This window comes from Oryctolagus cuniculus, chromosome 15 (assembly GCF_051225735.1).
Source record: "Oryctolagus cuniculus isolate XC-2025 breed Fujian yellow rabbit chromosome 15, ASM5122573v1, whole genome shotgun sequence".
NCBI lineage: Eukaryota > Metazoa > Chordata > Mammalia > Lagomorpha > Leporidae > Oryctolagus > Oryctolagus cuniculus.
The window spans coordinates 31,868,317-31,889,316 of NC_142881.1; the positions used below are offsets into that span (position 1 = coordinate 31,868,317).

The 21,000-nt window shown below is 58.0% G+C and overlaps 1 protein-coding gene across 3 annotated transcripts in view; it reads left to right on the forward strand.

Annotated features, from left to right (window-relative positions):
• Window positions 1-21,000, forward strand: part of CRTAC1 (cartilage acidic protein 1) — a 142,622-nt gene that overhangs the window by 96,532 nt on the left and 25,090 nt on the right. For all 3 annotated transcript variants that reach the window (XM_089314572.1, XM_008270310.5, XM_051824045.3), the window contains 2 exons: window positions 5,932-6,068; window positions 12,013-12,169. In XM_089314572.1, the coding sequence (XP_089170698.1) occupies window positions 5,932-6,068; window positions 12,013-12,169 (294 nt within the window). The remainder of the gene's footprint in view (window positions 1-5,931; window positions 6,069-12,012; window positions 12,170-21,000) is intronic.

The following is a 21,000-nucleotide window of genomic DNA, read 5'->3' on the forward strand; positions in this document are numbered from 1 at the left end:
ACGTTCACAGAGGGGCTCACTCCCTCAGAGGAATGTGCAGTGTGGTTTCGCGAGGCGTGCCTGACATGCTTCCTCACCCGCGGAGCACCATCCCGCCCTCACCAGGACAAAGTCTCATCAATTCCTTTTAGTGTGTGCCAACCTGATGGGGAAAAATTGATTTCCAAGTGTAGTTTTAATTTTCATTTTTCTTAAAATGAGTGAGGCTGAGAATATTTTTATGTGTTTGAAACTCTTGCCTGCTCAAAGCCTTTGCCCATTTTGTTCTATTGATTATTGGGCTTTTCCTTATGGATTTGTAACACCTCTTTATAAATTAGGGAAATGAGCCCTTTGTCTGAAATACACAAGTCGCGGAGAGCTCTCCCTTGTTTGTCATTTTTCTTTTGTCTATGCTCACGTTGGGTTTTGCAGCGGGGGAAGCTTTCATTTTGTGGACTTGGATTTATCGCTCTTCTTTACGGCTTCCTGGCTCCTGTCGTGTCTGGAGAGGCTTCCACGGGGGCTTTTGTAACCTCTTGGAGAGGAGAAGAGCACCTGTCCCCGTGCCGAAGAGGAGAAAGGAGGCCCGCATGGCGGCACTTCCAAGCCTCTCCTGCCTACACAACGCACACACAAGCGCCCTGATCTTGGGAGGAGCACTCTCAGCCAGCAGCTCCTTGCCTGGCTACTCCAAGTGTGATGCGTGGACCAGCGGCGCTGCAATCGGCTGGGAACTCACAGCCGCGCACACTCCCCAGCCCCGCCCCGACAGGCTGCACCAGATTCGATGTTACTGTCCAGGAGCTGCCTGTGCCCACCAAAGTCTGGGACGTGCTTCCCTGAGCCTCCACCCTCTCTTCGTATGATTCGCTGGGCCCTAACGTGGATTCTGGGGTCTGCTGACCGCCCCCAGCCAGGGTCCGTGTGGACGCAGCTCTCCCAGTGGGGCTCCATTGGGGAGATGGCTCAGGCACCCCTAAGGTGCCTCATCACTAGGCCCACGTGAACACTGCAGGTTCCGGCGAGCCCTCCCTTCAGCCCACAACAACTGGGCGACCTCAGGCAGATGAGTTAGCCCTTGGAGCGCTGGCGGCTCTGTGGAGTGAAGGTACCAGCTTCCTGGCGTGGCTGTGGAGAGAGCACAGTCGCTGTCGTGAGAGAGGTCCAGGCAGGCACAGGGAGACCTCCCTTCACCCCTGCCGGCAGGGAGGAGACTGAACTTGGGAATTATGGGGAGGAGAAGGGCCCGAGGTCACCCTTCTCTAAGTGTGCTCTGCCTGAACTGCTCCTGTCTTCCCCTGGGGCTATCACAGCTCTGCTGCCACTCCACTGGCTGGGTGTGGCAGAGCGCGTGACTCCTAATGGCACACCTGCCTCCTGGGCTGTGGCTCCCCAACAATGCTGACGGCAACACGGCTGTTATGTGTCAGGCCTCGGGCGCCAGGCCTTGTTCTAAGCACTTTGCGTCACTGTTTTCCTTTAACCCTCACAACCTGATGAAGGAGTAGGTGGCCATTCTCTTTATCCCATCTGACAGAGAAGGAAAGGACAGGGCCATGGCTTTCCCAGCGTCACCCAGGAGAAGGGATGTCGCTGGCCACCTCCCCGACTGTGCTGTATGGCATGAGTCTCCTTGCCGTAGAAAGCAGGCGGAGGCTGAGGCCTCTGCCCAGCCACACACACCTGTCGCCCTGCTCTTTGCCTCCAATATCAGAACACGAATCAGGTCCTCTGCAGGGCTGGGGACAGCCCCTGGGGGAAGAGGCGCTGCGGCCGACCAGTGATCCTTGGGAAGAGCTCTTTATGGCCTTCTCTCCCTCCGAGTGGCTCCAGGGTGCCCTCTGGGGGTGGAGCTGGGTGAGGCAGGATGACAGGATGGTGAATGGAGGACCACTGACAATGGACACCACTGCCCTGGACACGTTGACCTTCCAGATGAAGAACCTCCCCCTTTCCTGTGTACCCGACGGCTCCTCCTCTGCTCGTTCTCCTCCCTCCTATGCCTCAAATGTGCTGCTCCTGGGACGCAGTCTATGACCCGGGTCATTCTCCATCCCCGGCTCCAGCCTTGCTATCGAGTGAGCTGCTCTCCCTCATGGCCAGCAGCCTCTCTTGCCACGCCCTCTCAGCCCCGCTTTGACCACCCCAGATGCAAACTGCCTGAAACCACGCTCCTGCTCCCCACCACCCACCTGGCCTCCTGTCCCTGCTTGGGTCCCCGGTCCCACGCTGTGCACCTCCACCTTGTTCTGCCCACCACACCCACCAGTCCTGCCTCCCTTCCTGCTCCAGCTTCCCTCCACTGCCATTGTCACCACGCTGATCAGCTCACAAAAAAGCCACAAAAAGGGGCCACCCCTGGCTCACTCTGCTGCCCACTGGGTCTCCTGCAAACAGTGTCTCCCCTGACATTCCCAGCATCAGCCCCCCACCTTCAGTGCAGGAATTCATGGGTCTTCCCCACTCCGCCATGTTTCTCCCTGACTCCTGGGCTCCAGATCCCCTCTGCATTTTCCTTGCCACTTGCCTGCCAGGGGCACCGCTCTCCCTCCCTGCCTGGCCACATTGGCCCACGATGCTCAGCACAGGCTCTGCGGCCGGAACGACCTGCCTTTGACTCTGTCCCCATCACTTACCAGCTCTGCCACCTTGGATCAATTTAACCTGTCTGCCTCAGTTTCTCCATCTGTAAAGTGGCATTTCAGGATTTAGATGAGATGATGGTTGCTTAAAAACAGTGCTTTCAGGCAAAGTCTGACCATAGTAAGCACTCCGTTCCCAGGAGTTGCTGTTACTCTGGTCCTTCAAGCCCTCTGCAGATGTCTGCCTCTTCCTCCTGGAAGCCCTCCCTGACCACAGTGACCTCTTCCACCAAGATTTCATGGGTGTCTTGCGCAGCCAAGCTCTGCTGGCCGCCCCTTTATCATCTGGTGCCGCGGGTGCTTCATTTGCAAAATGGGGTTTATGAGTGAGCGGATGTGATGTGCCCTGTTGGTCTTCCTGCTGTCTCATGCGCCTCTCTACCTGTCCCGTGGAAGCACCCTGAGTCAGGAAGAGAGATGCAAGCCTCTGGCGGCACCTGGCACCTGGACCTCACCCTTGGAGCCTGCCCACCGGTCCACAGCAGGAACCTGCAGATCCACTGAACTCTGGGACCTCAATGTTCTTTTAATGCCAAGATCTCAGAAGCTGGTTTGGGAAAGGGAATTCTCAGAAGTGCCTCTCAATGGGGGTGGTGACCCCCAGAGCCCCCTGCCCTGCCCTGAATGCCTTCCTGTTTCTCCCTGCCTCTGCTCTCCTGAGAGGGTCCCTCTCTCCTCTTCCCCGCTATCTGCCCCCAGCTTGGGGAGGGACCCCGGGGCCGCATGCAGCCACAGGAGCCAGAAAGCGGGCACGGCCGCTGACAAGGGCCGGGGGCTGGGGCCGGGTGTTTATCGCCTGTGCCATCGACCCGCACAGCTCGCTGTTTATCTGTCTTCCTGACACACCTAATTACCCAGGTTGCAGCTGCCAGAGCGCTAGCTCTTCCTAAATCACCAGCTCCCGTCCTCCTGTCGCCCAGGCCTGCGGGCCTCTGCCTGCAGAGGGGCTGCCATTGATTTTGCCGTTCCCACTTATGATCTACAAGGCCCTGCATTGCTGTTGCACATTTTACCTTAATTAGTTTATTCTTCGGGGCGTCCCTGGTGCGCTTAGAGGCCAGGAGGCTGGCCACGAAGCCCAGTGCCTGTCCAGACATCAGCACCTTGTGGGAGCAGCGTAGGTCCCACAGATGCTGACGAGTGGTCTGCGGAAAAAAAGAGGGTTCCATGCCAAGTACGTTTGGGAAAGCCTGGGTTAAAGAAAGAAATTAAGCAGGTAATCTGCTGCAGCACTTTTCAAAGTCGTAATAGACTGAGGTCTACTGAGAATCTCCTCAAGATAAACGCGTGTTTCCCAAACTCAGACAATCACAGAATCCTTTCTCCAGGCCACTCCTAGAGACCGGGGTTCCACAAAGCACACTTTGGGAACTGCTGGCCTGGGTGGGCAGGAGGAGTCGGAAATGATGAGGCAAGCCGAGGAGCCCAGTTTCTCTTGTCTGGCTGCAGCAGAACTTGACGGCTGGAGAAATTTCTCCCACTGAGTCTGAAGGTGCCCTTGGAGCTCCCGGTGGCCACCTGGCGTGAGCTGGTGCAGTGTAACCCAGGCTCGCTGGAGGTGCCCAGGCCAAGGAGGTCCTGGTTTGGCAGAGGCAGGTAAGGGTTGCCTGCAGACGGCCAAGGTGGCAGGCTGGAGGTGCAGGGGCGTCCTTGGAGGCCCCCCAGGCACCCAGAAGCAGGGCCGAGCCTGCCATGGCCTCTGGCTCAGCCGCAGGGATGGAAGCCTAGTCCGAGGCCCTTCTCCAGCACTGGGAAGCCTCGAGTGCTTTTGTGCCAGTGTGAGAAACCCCAGGAGGTAGCACACTGTCCTGGGCCCAGGGGAGCTGGGGTAGCTCCACTTATCCCACTTTGTATAAATATTCATGTTGCCTGCAGAAATATTAACACAGCTAATTGGCTGCCGGGCCACCACAGAGGAGGCTGTGGTCTCAGGAGGTCCCCTGCCACCCCCAGAAGCCAGACGCTTTGTCCTGTCCTGTGCTGAGCCACCAAGGGGCCGTTTACCCACTGCTGTCATCCGCACGCTCACTCCCGTCCTCACACTGGTTCACTCTCACTTGTGCTCATCCTCACACTCACTCCCTCACAGACTCCCTGGCTCTGCCCGCACCCTGCAGTGTGTGCCCATGCCTGTAAAGGACCTTGGAGAGTAAGCCAGCTGTTCTGGCCACTCTGGGGGGCCCTGGGCCAGACCTGTCACATGCATCATCTCATTTATGACTTTCAGGACACCTGCATCAGTTACTGTCAGCCCCATTTGCAAATGAAAAGACTGAGGCCTGGATGCAATGGCCTTACCCAAGGTAGACTCTGAGGTGAACTGATATTGCTCATTTGCCCACCCACCCGAGCTCTGCTCCGCGGTCCCACACTGCCTGCCTCCAGCCCGAGCCCGCTGTCTCCTCCCTGGCTGGCCCAGGTTCTCTAAAGCTCACCCTCCCCGACTCCTTCGGTGGCTGCCCTGCCTGGGTCCCCTGTGCTGTACAGCGAACTGTGAGAGTGCTCTGGGCCTCCAGTGACAGGAAGTAGGCCCAGTGTGGGGCGGAGGGCAGAGCACTGCCTCTGTGGCCGCCTGGAAGGGCTTGCGGCTCCAGCCTTGTCCCCAGGACAAGTCTTAGTCAAGAGCGGCCTCCAGAGGCACAAGACCCCTGAAATCGCCTTTGGCGAGGGGTGAGCTGGAGGGCCTTGGCCTCCTTCCTGTCCTCAAGGAGGCCAGGAATCCGACAGAGCTGGCGACCCTGCCCTCCGAGGCTCCCAGCCCACGGACCAGGGACCTCCCAGGGCCGCCCTAACCCTGCATCCCTCTCCAGGCTGAACCACCCCCACCTCTGGCCAAGCTCAGCCTCCTTCCTCAGTGTGGGCTCAGGGACCTACCCACCAACCAGGACCATTTCTTTGGAGATCCAGATTAGGTCCTAGGATCCAGCAGCGAATGCAGGGTGCTCCTGGAGACAGCCGTCTGGCCCAGCATGGCTGTCACAAGGTGGGCAGTGCCAGGCTTGTCACTGCACAGGTGCAGGAGCGCGGCACAGGGTGGGTTCCAGCCGTCAAGGACCCGCCCAGACACACCGCAGCCAAGTACTTCCCACCTGGGTCCCGGGGCCTGGGCAGCTGTCTTCACAGGTCTGGGAGTCTTTCTCCACAACTGATAACACACGTGTGTCCCCAGCAGAGTCTCACCTGCGCGAGGCCTTCCTCGAAGCAAATGCTCCTCCACCTCTGGCTCCGACTGCCTTGTGGCAGGTGCCGGGAGACATAGCCAGAGGTGGGAACTTACAACCAGCCCTCCCTTTCTTCCTCTCTCTAGGGGTGGCCACATACACAGACAAACTGTTCAAGTTCCGCAACAACCGCTGGGAGGACATCCTGAGTGACGAGGTCAACGTGGCCCGTGGCGTGGCCAGCCTCTTCGCCGGACGCTCTGTGGCCTGTGTGGACAGGACGGTGAGTGCAGGGGCGTCTGGGGCCTGGGGAGAAGGGGAAGGCACACAGCTGCCAGGAGAGGGGCCAGCAGGTGACAGTCGTGACAGGGAGCTCCCACAGAGCCTCGCCCGGAGCGGGTGCTGAGCACTGAGCCGAGCCTCGCAGCCCGCGTCGGAGCACACAACTCGCTTCCTTCTCCCCTGCGCCCTCCCAGCAGGGGGAAGCAGGGGGTCATCGCCATGTCCGCTGGGCACTTGAGGGGACTTGGCCAGCCTGAGGACCCAAAATGGGTTAGTGGTCGTAGCTCTAAATCCTGTGCTCATTCTTTCATTCATTCACTCATTCAGCTAACATTCATTAGGTGCCATGGCATGGAGCCACAGGCGCCCATGAACAGACCAAGGCCCGACACAGGGGTTCCCAGGTGGGGGGGGGGGTTCCTGAACGAACAAGTTCTCCACTGCTCAGCGGCTGCTTCCCTGCTCCCCACCCCTCCCACGGGTGTCCGACACAGTGGGTGTGGAAGGCAGGCTCAGTGGGGAGCTCAGGAGCAGCTAGCTTCGGCCATCTGCCCTGTGGGGTTGGGGGTGCGGGTGGTTGCCTGCCAGGCTCTGGTCCTGGCAGGCCCAGCCGGAGCCCAAGCCGTGCGGTGCAGGTGATTTATCCCTCCTGTCACCTGCTCCCCTGCCGCCCACCTCCCTGGCCTTCTAAACAGTCGTCACTAAACCGGGGCCCCAGCTGCTGCCAGCTTCCACGGGAGCGGCTCTGTCCCCGTTCCGAGAGCTGGGGCAAGGGGGTCGGCGCGCCTCGGGATCGCAGCGGCACCGAGGGGATTGGGGATTCAGTGCGAAGCTTCGCAGTAGCGGCCTCCAGGCCTCGGGAGAAGGCAGGTGCCAGGTATAAATATTTATTTCTTAACAAGCTGGTGCTGGGAAGAGAAGCCAAGCTGGGCTGTGAAGCCACATTTAGCCCTGACCTGAATCTGTGCCACCTGGATGCCTGCCCAGTGGGCGGGGCTGGGGAGCGGCTCGCCGAGCAGCCCCGGGAGTGAGGAGGGCCTGGGCGCACCAGGCCTGCTGACAGCTGGGGGCCTCTTCCCCATTCCCTGACCCCCAGCCCCGCTCCCTGCCTCGCCTGGTCAGTGGGAAGTTTCCCAGAGGACTGAAGGAGAGCCATGAAGGGCATGGCGCAACGCACTCTGTGCTGAGAAGGCCATCCGCACACCTACGCCCGTAGGACAGAGGCACGAGGGAGACCAAAGTCGCACTGCTCCCCAGGAAGGCTGCTCAGCCCCCAGGGTCCAGCCACCACCTGAGCCACGCCTGGGGTCTGCGCGCTGTGCAGGGAGGAGCAGGCAGAGGCCAAGGCCGGGGGAGCTGAGAGGCAGCAAAGCACGTGGTGTGGGGAAACCCAGGAGCGCTGACACAGCCGACAACTGGCAGTCAAAGGCACGATGTGCCACGCCCTGTGCCCAGTGACTCACGCCTGTCTGAATCCATGCAATGAGCCAGTGAGGCAGGTGCTGTCGCATCCCATTGGACAGATCCGGAGTGGGCTGTGAGCAATTCAGCAGCTTGGCCTTAGTCATACAGCACACGGCAGGCAGAGGAAGAGCAGGAACTGAGCCCCGCCCACCGCTGCTACCCTGCCTAGGGGGTGAAATGACACCCACACAGGTTCCTAACCAGGGGTGCTCACACAGCATTCCTCATGCCAGTTGTCCTCGGCCCCACAGTGCTCACTGGGGCCTTGTAGGCTGTCCACCTGCTCAGTGGTTCTCTAAGTGTGGTCCCTAAGCCACCAGCGTGAGCACTGTTAGAAATGCAGATGCTGGGGCTGGCGCTGTGGCGAAGCAGGTAAAGCTGCCGCCTGCTGTGCTGGCATCCCTCCCATATGGACGCCGGTTCAAGTCCCAGCTGCTCCACTTCTGATCCAGCTCTCTGCTATGGCCTGGGAAAGCACTAGAAGGTGGCCCAAGTCCTTGGGTCCCTGTACCCACATGGGAGACCCAGAAGAAACTCCTGGTTCCTGGCTTCAGATTGCCCCAGCTCTGGCTGTTGTGGCCTTTTGAGGAGTGAACCAGCAGATGGAAGACCTCTCTGTCTCTCTCTCTGCCTCTGCCTCTCTGTAACTCTGCCTTTCAAATAAATAAATAAATAACTATGTTTAAAGAAGAAGAAGAAAAAAGAAAGAAATGCAGATGCTGGGACTGGCATTGTAGTGTGGCAGGTGAAGGCCCCGCCTGCAATGCCAGCATCCTGTATGGGCGTGTCCCAGTTCATGTCCCAGATGCTCCACTTCCCATCCAGCTCCTGCTGCTGGCCTGGTAAAAGCAGTGGAGGATGGCCCAAGTGCTTGGGCCCCGGCTACCTACATGGAAGACCTGGATGAAACTGGTTCCTGTCTTCCGGCTTCCACCTGGCCTAGTCTTGGACATTGCAGCCATCTGAAGAGTGAACCAGTGGATAGAAGAGTCTCTGTGCCTCCAGTTTTCAAATAAATAAATAAATCTTTAATAAAAAAAGAAATGCACAAGCTCAGGCCTGCCCCCCAACCTAGGGGTCAGGGGAGGGGTTCAGTTAGCCCTGTTAGCCCACGTGACTGTGATGCTACATCTGGGAGCCAGGGCACCAGACGAATAGCCCAGCCCCACGGCGCTGTTCCCTTCCTCTCCACTCCCCCTCCTACTCATCCTCGGCCCCAAACCTTGAACCCCCGCCTGCCCTGCATCTTCGGCCGTCTCATCACTCGCCAGCCCCTGGATAGGCTCCAAGCCAGCGATCTCTTACAAGAAGCGTTGCCTGATCGATAATGATGATGCCTCATGTTTATATAGCATTTTCATCTTTTCAAAGACCTTTCACATACGTTGTCTCATCCCATCTTCTCAGCACCCCTGCCAGAAAGCAGGCGGAATGCGATCCCCATTTAACATGTGACAGAATGCAGCGGGAGGCCGTGCGGGATTTGCCCAAGGACGCAGAGCCAGTGAGGGCCCCACCTGGACTGGGACCCAGGTAGATCACCCTAGACCAGTGGTTCTCCAAGTGGGGTCCCGGAACGACAGCATCCAGATCACTGGGACCTCTCAGAGCCCACCCCACCTCCTGACTCAGAAACGGCGGTGGGGCCGGCAGCTGCAGCTCTTTTCTTGAGATTTACTCTACTTATTTGAAAGGCAGAATAACAGCAGGGGTGAAGGGTGGAGAGAAAGGGATTTTCCACCCACTGGTTCACTCCCCAAATACCTACAACAACCGGGTATGGGCCAGGCCAACGCCAGGAGCCCCAAACTCCATCTAAGTCTCCCATGTGGGTGCAAGGGCCCAAATGCTTGGGCTTCCAGTGCTTTCCCAGGTGCATTAGCAGGGAGCTGGATCTTAAATGGAGCAGCCGGGACTTGAACCATTGCTCATATGGGATGCTGGCATCACAGGTGGCAGCTTAAGCCGCTGTGCCGCGATGCTGGCTCCCAGCATGTGTGTCTGCACAAGCCTCCAGTGGATTCTGATGCAGAATGTGAGAGCCCCTGGCCAGGACCTAGAGCTGCAGAAGCTCCTCCTTCCTCTGGAATCATCGCCCCTTGCCAGAATCACTGTGGTCAAGTCCCATGCGGGCTTCTGCAATCTCCTATCACGTAAGCCATCAGTGTTTATCCATTTTATCACCCCAGCAAGTTGAAGCAAGGAGCTTCAGTAAGGTATCACCGGACTATATAAAGACCCTGGTTTCTAGCAGAATGCACTGCAGACCATTTGCACTTAATTGCCCACTGGTTGATGAGCTTGCTAACAGCTGGTGGGGTCGGGAGCGGCTCACAGTGGCGCGCTTTCCCCGCGGCCCCCTCATTCTCTCTCCATCCAGTCATTCCACACACACACACACACACACACACACATACACACACCAAACTCCTGTGATAGGAAGAACCTTGCAAGAAGCCAACGTGGTGTAAAGCAAGGTGTAGTTGTCTCAAACTGGGAACTACATGGGTCTCCTTCAAATGCAGATTCTGATTCTGCATGTCTGGGCTTCTGTTCTCTGCCTGCTCCCAGAAGTCACCGGTTTTGCTGGTCTAAGGCCCACTTTGAGTAGCAAGATCTGTGTGGCTCCCTGGGTAGCAGGCCGGAGACTTGGGTAACTAGAAGAGGGGGCAGGGAAGTCTTCAGGGGCCAGCTTTGTCGCCTTCTCCAGCTTCGCACCTTGACACTGCCTGCCTTGCAGTTCCTACTCCAGCAACACTGGACCCGAGCTGCTGCGGTCTCCCTGGGTGCATCACTCTTGCTCATCTTTGCCTGGAAGCCTTTTTCCCCTCCACTTCTCCTGGCTGAGACTCCCCTGGGGAAACCTTTTGTTCTCCGAGGGAGGTGCTCTGCCTCTGGGCTGGCAGCTCCTCCTCCGAGCTCCGGGACATTCTATCCACAGTCTCTGCCACTTACTCCAGTGGTTGCAGGTGCACCCACATCCCTCAGGACCCCCTGAGCTCTCGCCTGGGCCTCACCCACCAGTCAGACTCCCTTGGCTCTCAATCAGTGTCAGTGAAGCAAACGGCCCCTAAAAACGTGTAAAATCAGCAGGTGGTTAGATGGGATGAAAATTCTGGTCATGGGCCGGCACCGCAACTCAATAGGCTAATCCTCCACCTTGCGGAGCCGGCACCCCAGGTTCTAGTCCCGGTCGGGGCACCGGATTCTGTCCCGGTTGCTCCTCTTCCAGGCCAGCTCTCTGCTGTGGCCCAGGCAGGCAGTGGAGGATGGCCCAAGTGCTTGGGCCCTGCACCCGCATGGGAGACCAGGAGAAGCACCTGGCTCCCGGCTTCGGATCAGCGTGGTGCGCCGGCTACAGCGGCCATTGGAGGGTGAACCAACGGTAAAGGGAAGACCTTTCTCTCTGTCTCTCTCTCATTGTCCACTCTGCCTTTCAAAAAAACTAAATAAAATAAAATAAAATAAAATAAATTCTGGTCATGGTGCCATAGGGTAAGAAAGAGAAGCAGGCAGAGAGGGCTGGGAGAGTGATGGGAGCGCGGTCCCGTTGCCTGGCACCCGGCTATTCCTCTGTGTCCTCTGGCCTTTCAAGCCAAAACCACCCACAGACAGGGACCTTGTCCTAAGTGCCCCCTAGCAGGCCACCTTGTACACAGTAGGTGCTCAAGAAATGTTTGCCGTCTGATTACTCGGAAGGAAGCGGTGAGAAGAGTGAGAGGAAAGCTAGAATACTGATTTAGGAAGTGTGCATCTCTCGGGAAGGAGGAAGCATCTACGGAAAAAATAACACTGTTCTAATAACAGGCAGCAGAGAATCTTTCAGCAGCACTGTTTTGGACGAGAGAATGACTCCAGCAAAGAGGGGCTGGTGCCCAAGGCCTCTCCTGGGTGCATAGAGGGGGAAGATGCCCACGACAGCGTTCTAGAGGCAGAAGCAGTGAGAGCTTTCTTTCTGCTATCAAGGGGGGAAGAAGGGACTGGGAGGCAGAAGGAGGACCGGGGTCCGGGAGGGGAAAGGGAGGTGGCTCAGGAATTTGCTTGTCATCTTGGCTGGGGTGAGCTTGGACGGGGTGGGGGTCGTGAGAGAGTGAGACAGAGCTGAGAATGATGGGAATTGGTGGATCAATCAATCAGCAAATATTTATTGAGCAGCTACCCTGGCTGGCAGCTGGAGCGAGCGCAGCTGGAGGGAGGCACATTAGAAAATTGTCTATAAAAAGGTGGCTGTGGGGGAGAGGGAGGGGTGTGTTCTACCGGAACAGGATGGGAGGAGGAGCCCGCTGCTGCTCCGCTGGGCCACTCTGGGGGTGGCATTCACATTGCAGCCTTGGAGAGCAGCCCCTCTGGACTGCTCCAGCCCCGTGTGCACTGCCCGCTGAGCCCAACCCCCGCGCCTCAGTGGGGGCGGGGCAGCTGGGGACAAATGGTGCAGAGCCAAGGCGGGCTGCTCACCCCACTCCCTCCCTTGTTCCCCCCAGGGCTCCGGACGTTACTCTATCTACATTGCCAACTATGCCTACGGCAACGTGGGGCCTGACGCGCTCATTGAGATGGACCCCGAGGCCAGCGACCTCTCCCGGGGCATTCTGGCGCTCAGAGACGTGGCTGCCGAGGCTGGGGTCAGCAAGTACACAGGTATGCAGAGTGACTGTGCAGGCTGTGGGCTGGGGGTCAGGGCCGGGCCCCTGCGAGCCTGGCTCTGATTCTCCAGAGACCACAGGGAGCAGGTGTGCCCATGTATTGAAGCTGAATTCTTTCTGAGAGGATTCGTTCTGAGAGGAGGAAGGGAGGGGAGGGGAGTGCTGCAGAAGGCTCCTCCACCCCTGCCAGGTGAGATCCTTGGCAGGTGCCAGCCTCAGGGGGTCCGGTGGGGACAGCAGGCCCAGGGGTTTGTGGGAAAGTGGGGTGAGGCACCAGCTGCTCCCTGGAGCCTCCTGCGCATTCCCTGCCCTACCCCATGAGGATCTGCAGGAGAAACAAAGGGTGACATTTAAATCACTCTTTGGTGCCCAACAGCAGATGAAATTATTTACTTACACGTAAGCAGCCCCAGTGGAGGGCTAAATCCCCGTGCATCGGCGGAGTCCGGTCATGGATAACTGAGCTCAGAGGATAGTGTTCCTGTTTCCAGACCTCCCCTTTCTGGAAGGCCCATTGCCCGCTTGGCTCTCGGGGCAGTGGCGGGGATGGGGGGGAAGGACCTCGGTCAGAGTCTGCCAGGGGACCTGTCCAGGGAGGCCACGGCTGCTGGCCACACTCTGATAACCCACAGAGGCAGCCCACTGAGGGCAGAGCCGTCCCAATTCCGGGTTTGCGTTCCAAAAATCAGGAAGCCAGGCTGTGCACAGCAGTGTCTGGGGAGCCCAGCCTCACTTGGGATACACAGATGCTCCTGCTGCTCGATCCTCCCAGCGAATCCGTCCCATCTTGGGTAGAGACGCCCAAGCGGCAGCCCCCGCCTCTGAATCCTGGGGCCAGAAGGATACTTGGGGGGGGGGTGGACTGGGCGTCATGTGGGTCATCCCCCTGCTTCCGGACACGGCCGGCCATCATCTCAGCGCCCTACCCAGAAAAGGCGGCCGCTGCCTCCCCCGGGTTCGTGACGCCTTTCTCCAGCCAAGTCTCCACCGTGGTGAGCGGTGGAGATTAATGTCAGCCTGTCTGACAAAGTTTGTGGGGACAAATGACTGAACAATAAAATAGTTTGCACGGCTCAGGCCCCATCAAAGTGCCTGAGAGCTCCGTGCGAGAACGTACGGCAGGACGGCCGAGTGTCGGTAATAAACCATGTTTCCCTGGGAGAGGGAATAAACATGCAGGCGCTTCAGCCGAGATTTGTACAGTCGATTTTTTTCCCAAATAGACCCCCGTTCCGTGCACTGGGCTGGCTTGGCAATTAAGTGCCTTGATCTTGCAGGAGGAGGGGAGGGGGGTGAAGCACTTGAACATGATGCCACGGAACTCAGCCGAGGCAGGGAGAGCGGGTGATACAGAGAATAAAAGAACTCGGAAGGTCGCAGCATGGCTTGGGGGGAGAAGGGGGCGCTGTTCACGCTGGCTGGGCTGGCATGGAACCGAGGGGAGGGAGGGAGGGAGGGAGGGGGCCGAGAGGAGACAGCTGAGGAGCAGGCATGGTGCTGGGAGCGCCAGCCAACTGTGCGAAGCTGTGCTGGGCGCACGGTGGCTCAAGGAAGGGAGAGGAGCTTCTGCAGAGGCATGGAGGGAGGCCGGGGCAGCTGGCGTGCCCAGAGGACACATCGCGGCGGCGCTGCCGACTTCCAGAGCCATTTGGCCAACAGGAAGCTATTTGGCCCAGCAAGTTACTATTCTCTCTGCCCGCCTTCCCCAGCCCGCCAAGTCCCCCCAACACTGCCCTGCAGCCCCTCCTTGTCGCTCTGCGAACGACACATGGACATCTGGCTGGAAACCTAGCCCCTGAGCCCCCAGAAATGGACCCCAAACGTAAGGGCCACCATGCTGAGCCTGGCCTGATGGCTGAGGCTCTGGGCACGTGGCCAGTACTCAGCACCAGGCCAAGTGCCAGGGATGGGTAGAATCCTGAGCAGGCTGAGGGGAAAGCAAGCCACGGCCAGATGTGCACTCAGGGAGCCAAACCCCACAGCACCCACCTGCTGCGCAGCTGCGGGAGGGGGGAGACCCTGCCATTTTACAAAGCCACAGACCAAGGCCCAGAGAGGAGAAGGCACCGCCCAAGGTCACACAGGAGAGAACCAGCAGTGCGAGCCCCCTCCTGGTGTGTGACCCTCTCCGTGACCGTGACCGCCAGCCTGCACCTGCTGCAGCCTGTAGGGCTGAGGGGCTGGCGGAGGGGAAGGCTGCGCGCCCACTGAGAATGCAGCCTCCGGGGCTGGAGCTCAGGACTTGAACAAGGGCCCCAAGTTGTGGTGGCCACAGAGGCCGCCTGCCTGCGGTGCTCGGGGCAGCGGCAGGGAGGCCAAGTCACGCTGGCTGCAGGTCAGGCACCAGTGTCGCCCGCCCTGCCCCGTACACCAGCTGTCCCGCCCCACGGGAGGGGGAGGGGAGGCCTCCTCGTAGACACTATCGATTGGGGCGGCTGCCACTCTGCTGGGTCACAGTGCCATCTAGCGGCCACTGTGCCCATTCTCCGGGGACTCTGCCTCTGGAGGGCAAGGAGTAAGAGCAGCTGGCACTCTTAGGCGCAGCCACAAAACCACTCCCCCATCTCCTGGTTCCCTGAGAGCCCCGGATCCTAACTTCCCCAGCTGCCCACAGCCTCTTGGAGCCAGGATGGTGCCAGGAGCTGTCCTGCCTGGAAGCCCTGAGAAGTGTGTGCTCACCAGGACCAAGGGCCTGGAACCAGAGGAGGGGGATTGTGGGAACCAAGAGTCCTGTGCTGCCTTCCACAGCCCGGCGACCTTGGACAGGTCCCTCGGCCTCTCTGAGCGTTCAACTGCAGCCTGGCACAGCAGCTGCTGGGCGCAGACCCCACCCCACTCCACTGGCCGCTATTCCAGGCAGCAATGGGCAAGTTCAACCTCTGTAGCTGGGTCTTCTCTCCTTCCCAACTGGAGTGCTGTGAGAATGAAAGGAGGGAGCTGGGGTGTGCCTGGTGCATGGCCTGGCACACAGGCAGTGCCTGCCCAGTGTAGCTGCCATGGAGTGGCCCCAGAGCCCTGTGCAGGCATCTCCTGGTCACAGGAGGCCCGGGGGTCACACAGAGGGGCAGGCCCAGCCCCACCCTGCAGACTGTGTGCCCTGCCTGCCCGCCAGCCCGGCCAGGATCCCCCCTTCCCTTGACCCTGGGTCCCCGAAGCTCCCCACCCCCACCCCTGCCAGGAACGCTGTGTTTTGGCCTCACCCTTTGAGGCAGCATCTGTCCGGGCTACAAGGTGGTAATTAAAGAAGCCTTAAAAGAAATTTGGAAAGAAAATGCAGGTGGATTTATGGTGCAGGGTGGGGAGTTTTGCTGTTGGCCGGGAGCAGTGTGAACAAAGCGAGGGCAGCTCTGATTTATAGGAAGTCATTACCGGAGGAGACGGAGACGCCGAAGCCCAGCTGAGGCCCCCTGGCCGAGCCCCATAGCAGCTCAGCCGGGACTGCGGGGCGGGGGGCCGCCGGGCACTCGGCTTCCCGGGGGGAGCCCAGGCAGCGGAGGAGGCGGGGCTGGGGCCCAGGCCCCCCAGGGGCACGGCACGGGCCCCAGAGCCCAGGAGACACAGGGACTCTTTCCCTGCACGTCAGGCGGATGCCGACAAACACAGATCTGTGTAGAACTGTAATCCTGTATTCATTTTTCTCAGCTAACAAAAGGGAGTTTAAAGATGCATCAGGCCTATGGTGGCCGCTCGGGGCCACACCCCTGGGCCTGCCCGCACCAGTCCCTCCTCCATGGAGACACAGCTCTAGGAGAAATGTTTGGGAAGCCATGGGTTTGGGTTGTGACTCCCCTGCCTGTTGACTGTGACTGCGCCACCCTTGAGTCCAGTGGCAATGCAGGGGTGAGGCCTTGGGGCGCTGTTGGTGATGCAAGGTTTCAGTGAGCTAAGAGGACTGAGTTCAAGTGCGCTGTCGTGTAACAATGGGTTTTGCTATTGCACATTTTGCTAAGAGTGCACGTTAGATGTTCCCGTCACAAAAAATATAATTGTGGGGTAACGCGTGTGCTGACTGCCTGGGTTCAGCCTTCCATAACAGCCGTACGGTGTTGGGCGGGCACTCCGCCCAGCAGGCAAGGTGCCCACATCCTGTGCCTGAGTCCCATACCTGCCTCCGGCTCCTGACCCCAGCTTCCTGCTCACAGGGGCGCTGGGAGGCGTCTGGGGATTCCTAGCAGCCGTGCAGGAAACCTAGATGGTGTCTCCAGCTCCCAGTTTCAGTCCTGGCCCCAGCTGTGGAAGGCATTTGGGGAATAAGCCAGTGGTTAGGAGAGATAGATGATAGATAGATAGATAGATAGATAGATAGATAGATAGGAAGATAGAAAGATAGATAGATAGATGATAGATAGATCATTAGGTCGTTTTAAAAGAATATGTTGTACCTGATAAATATGCACAATTTTTTATCTGTCAATTTTAAACAAGGAAGACACAGTGACGAGCTGTCCCCCGTGCTGTGAGAAGCCGAGATGAGCTGAGTGTGCGGCGCCTGGCGTGCGGGACTGCAGGGCTGGAGCTGCCCCTCCCTTACCCGCCCTCTCACCCCAGCCAGCTCCTTCTGGAGGTGCACGCGGAGAGAAGGGGCCTCCTTCCTGCGGCCACCAGTGAGCTGCGGTGGGCTCTCCCCCTCAGGGGTCCTCCCGCCCACTTCCCTCCCCTCCCCCTGCAGGGCAGGGCAGGAGGGCCGGGTGGGGGGGTGGCAGTGCCCTGTTTAACGCCCTCCATCATGTAGCAGTGGAGCCCTACCCAGCATCCGAAGACTTCCATGGGGCTAGGAAATAGCAACTCCAGCATCAACACAGTGTTTCTCTGTTTTTAGGGTTTTTCAGGAAATTTAGGATGAGAGGGTCTGTTACCATCCTGCTTTTTTTTTTAATGTTCTGATGAGTTTATTAAGGATTTACTTATTTATTTGAAAGTCAGAGTTACAGAGAGAGAGAAGGAGAGCCAGAGAGAGAGAGGTCTTCCATCCGTTGGTTCACTCCCCAAATGGCCGCAATGGCCAGAGCTAAGCCAATCTGAAGCCAGGAGCCAGGAGCTTTATCCGGGTCTCCCATGTGGGTGCAGGGGCCCAAGGACTTGGGCCATCTTACACTGCTATCCCAGGCCATAGCAGAGAGCTGGATCGAAAGTAGAGCAGCCAGGACTGGAACTGGCACCCATGTGGGATGCTGGCACTGCAGGCGGCAGCTTTACCCGCTACTCCACAGTACTGGTCCCCATCCTACTTTTTTTTTTTTTTAATTTTTTTATTTATTTGAAACACAGAGTTACAGAGAGAGAGAAAGAGATCTTCCATTTGCAGGAATCATCGGCCAGCCCATTTCTCCTGTGGTCCACCCTGGAGGACACATTCATTGGACAGGAAAGCTGGAAAGAACGTTGGAGACCTTTTTCCCCACCCATTTTACAGGGCAGGAGACTAAGGCCTGGAGGACACACTTCCCACATTTCTGCAGCTGGCGCAGGGTAGAGCCAGGGAGGAAACCACAGGCCTTTGCTTGTCACCACCAGTCCCTGTGCTGCCCCCTCCCCCTCGTCCTCAGACCACAGTTTGCATCAGCCCCTCCTACAACTTGCCCCCTCCCTACAACCATCCCCTCCCCCATGCTTTTTACTTCTGGAGTCCCTGGGGATTAGGTGTGAGCTGAGGTGGGTCACCTGCCGCTGAGTTGTGCTAGGCAGAGTCTGCATCACCCAAGTGCCGGCGTTTAGTTCACACAGCCAAGGCTGCCCCATGGGCTTGGGCCCAAGGAGCAGACCATCAGAGCCAGTGCTGCAATGTGGCAGGAGAACATGGGGTGCCCTCAGGGAGGGATGGCGGGGGGGGGGCATTTATACCCCAACTGCAGACCGAGGCGGCCTTTGAAGCGTGAAAGTGCTGGGGGAAAATAAAGGCGTATTATTCACCCAGCAGGTGGTAAATAGTCCCAGCTAATGACTGTGTGGCACCTGACATTTTCCAAGGTACCTTCCAAAAACCAGCTCACTTAGTATTTATGACAGCCCTGAGAAGGAGCGATTATTATCGTCAATCTCACGTTACAGGTGAGAAAACAGAAGCCAGAAAGGGTCGGTGATGTGCCCAAGGTCACACAGCTCACACTTGCACTTACTGATCACCAGCCCAAGCCTCCAGCCTCAGCTGGGGAGCCGTGTGTCCCCAAGAGAATGTGCTGGCCTGCAGTGAACAAACATCTGCATCTGATGGATGCGAGCAGAGTTCACTGCGTTAGGACGTTGTTCTCCAAGGCTCAACACGGCTGTCCCCAGGTGCCCTGGGGAGCCCCTTGTGTGTGCTGAACCTTAGGAGGTGTAGGAGAGGCTGACAAAGGAGGAAGAAGAGGGGCGGGTGTTTGGCACCACGGTTACGACGTCTCTCGGAACACCTGTGTCCCCTATGGAAGGCCTGCGTTCAAGTCCCAGATGTGCTGATTTCCGTTTCCTGCCGCTGCGCGCTCTGGGAGGCAGAAAGACTCAAGTACGTGGGTCTCTGCCACCCCTGTGGGAGACATGGATGAAGTTCCTGGCTCCTGACTTCAGCCTGGCCCAGCCCCAGCTGTTTCAGACATGTGGGAAGTGACCCAGCAGATGGGAGATCTCTCTCTGTCTCCCTCCCTCTCTCGGTCATTCTACCTTTCAAAAAGGAAGGGAGGATGGAAGAGAGAGACGAGAGAGGGAGGTGGGAGGAAGAAGAGGAAAGGGAAGGTTCTAATAGCTGCTGAACGAGACAGAGAACAGGCAGGGAGTAGGAGAGACAGGCTCCATGTACCACAGGTAGGTAGGCTTGCTTGGCTTGAAGACCTGGAAGTTGGTTTCCCCTGTGGCATCGGTGGGAGGTGCGGACACCTGGCTGCCCCTGTCTCCGAGTGCAGTTGGGGCCCCTCCCTGAGGCGGCTGGGGCTGGTGCCCAGGAGGCGGGCTCCCTGACTGTCGGCTCACCTGCTCCCCAACTGCACAGCCAACTTGCCAAGAAGGAGTTGTGGGTAACATCTCTGTTATGGTCCAGTTGCCATGGCAATAAATTGTCACTAATTAGTAGTGTGGTTACCATGGCAATTTTCTAGTAATTACAGGTTACAAATGGTGCGAGGCTTCAACCCAACCCAATTAGTTAATTAGAAAGATTTAGAAATTTGTCCAAAAGGGAAATAACCTGCTTTGCAGAAAATGAAGGGAATGTGTCACGGCTTGGGAGCCAGAGGCAGAGAGGAAACTGGAGGATGCAGAGTGGAGAAGAAGGATGGAGGCGCACGGCGGCGGGTCCCTGGGCGCCGCCTGGAACCTCCGGAGGCCTGGCCAGGGCCAGTGCTTTCTCACGGAAGCCAGCCCCGGCTGGAATTGGGCAGGACCAGGGCAGGGACAGCAGCCAGCAGCCACTCAGTGGCCCCTCTTTTAATGGGCAGAGGTGGCGCCCAGGGTGCGGCTGAGCACCCTTCCTGCTGGCCTTGGAAACACCCCCGAAAGCCACCCCACCCCAAACCCCGTGGAAAGCAGGTGCTGTACCTCGGAGGATGCGCCCCAGGAACGATGGGGACCATGAGGCTGGTTTCGGGAGGCGTGGGCACAGGGCCCGGCGGATGCTAGCAAGGACTCCGACCTTGAGAGTGAGAAGAGTGGCCGTGCCCTTGCCCAGCCATCTCCCTGGCCGTGAACGCCAGCACCAGGGGGCAGGCTCCGTGATTTCCTCCAGTGCCATCTTGCAAAGCAGAGAGAGCCCTTCTCACGTTAGCACAGGGGCCTTAGGAAGCCGTCAGCCCCGGACCACGGTGGGTGGCTGGGGGCCTGGCCAGCATCACACAAGTCTGCCGGGGTCTCACCTGGTTTTTTAAAAGGCAAGTTCCGCAGCCCCCTGGCGACTGCAGCCCCTGGCAACTGCTCTTCCTCCGCTGAGCAGCCCTTGGAGCAGTGCTCTTGGAACGTGACAGTGCCCGCACACCACCAGGGGTCTTGTTAGGGCGCAGGGTCTGATCCAGGCGGGGCCCCTCGCTGTGGCACCCGCAGCTGGTCTGCGAAGCCCTTTCTTAGATTCCATTTCATTTCTTAAGCTGTCAATCACTGTGTGGAGTTGTCATGTACAACATGATGTCTTATGTCTACGCTGTGCAATGGCTACATCGGGCTAATCCACATTTGCCTTACTGCACACACTTTGTGTTGAGAACATTTAAGCTCCCCTAGTCACTTCAAGTATAGGAGCATCTTCGTGAAGCTCATGGAAAGTGCGTATTGTGAAACACTGTGCATGGATTTCAAAAAAAATGTACATAAAAATAAGCATCTTTTCACTCCGTGTTCCATGAACTTTATGCGGTCCCCTTGTACTGGCTGTACTGATCCTGAGGTCCCCTTGTTCCTGGTTGGTAACTGTAGTCAGCAAGTTGTCCGCAGAGCTCATGAACGCCTATCCTCTGACCAACAGGTCCCCAGCTCGCCCAGCCCCAACCACAGCCCCTGGAAACCATTGCACCCTGTGTGTCTGTGAGTGCCACTTTTTCAGGCTGCACCTGCAGTATCTGCCCCTGGGCTGGCTTCTTTCTCTTGGCGTAACGCCCTCCGGGTCCATCCACGCTGTCACAAAGACAAGACCCTCTCTTTTCAGACTGAATAATGGTCCATTGTGTGTCTCTGCCACATTTTCTTCTCGAGGGTTATTTTTGCTTTTTAATTGACACGCAATGTTTGTACATATTTATGAGGACCAAGAGGATAATTCAGTACATGTATACAATGCAGAATGATCAGATCAGGGTGATTAACGTTTCATCTCTTATCATTTCTTTCTCTCTGTTTTCTTTACCCATTCATCAGCTGATAAACACCTAG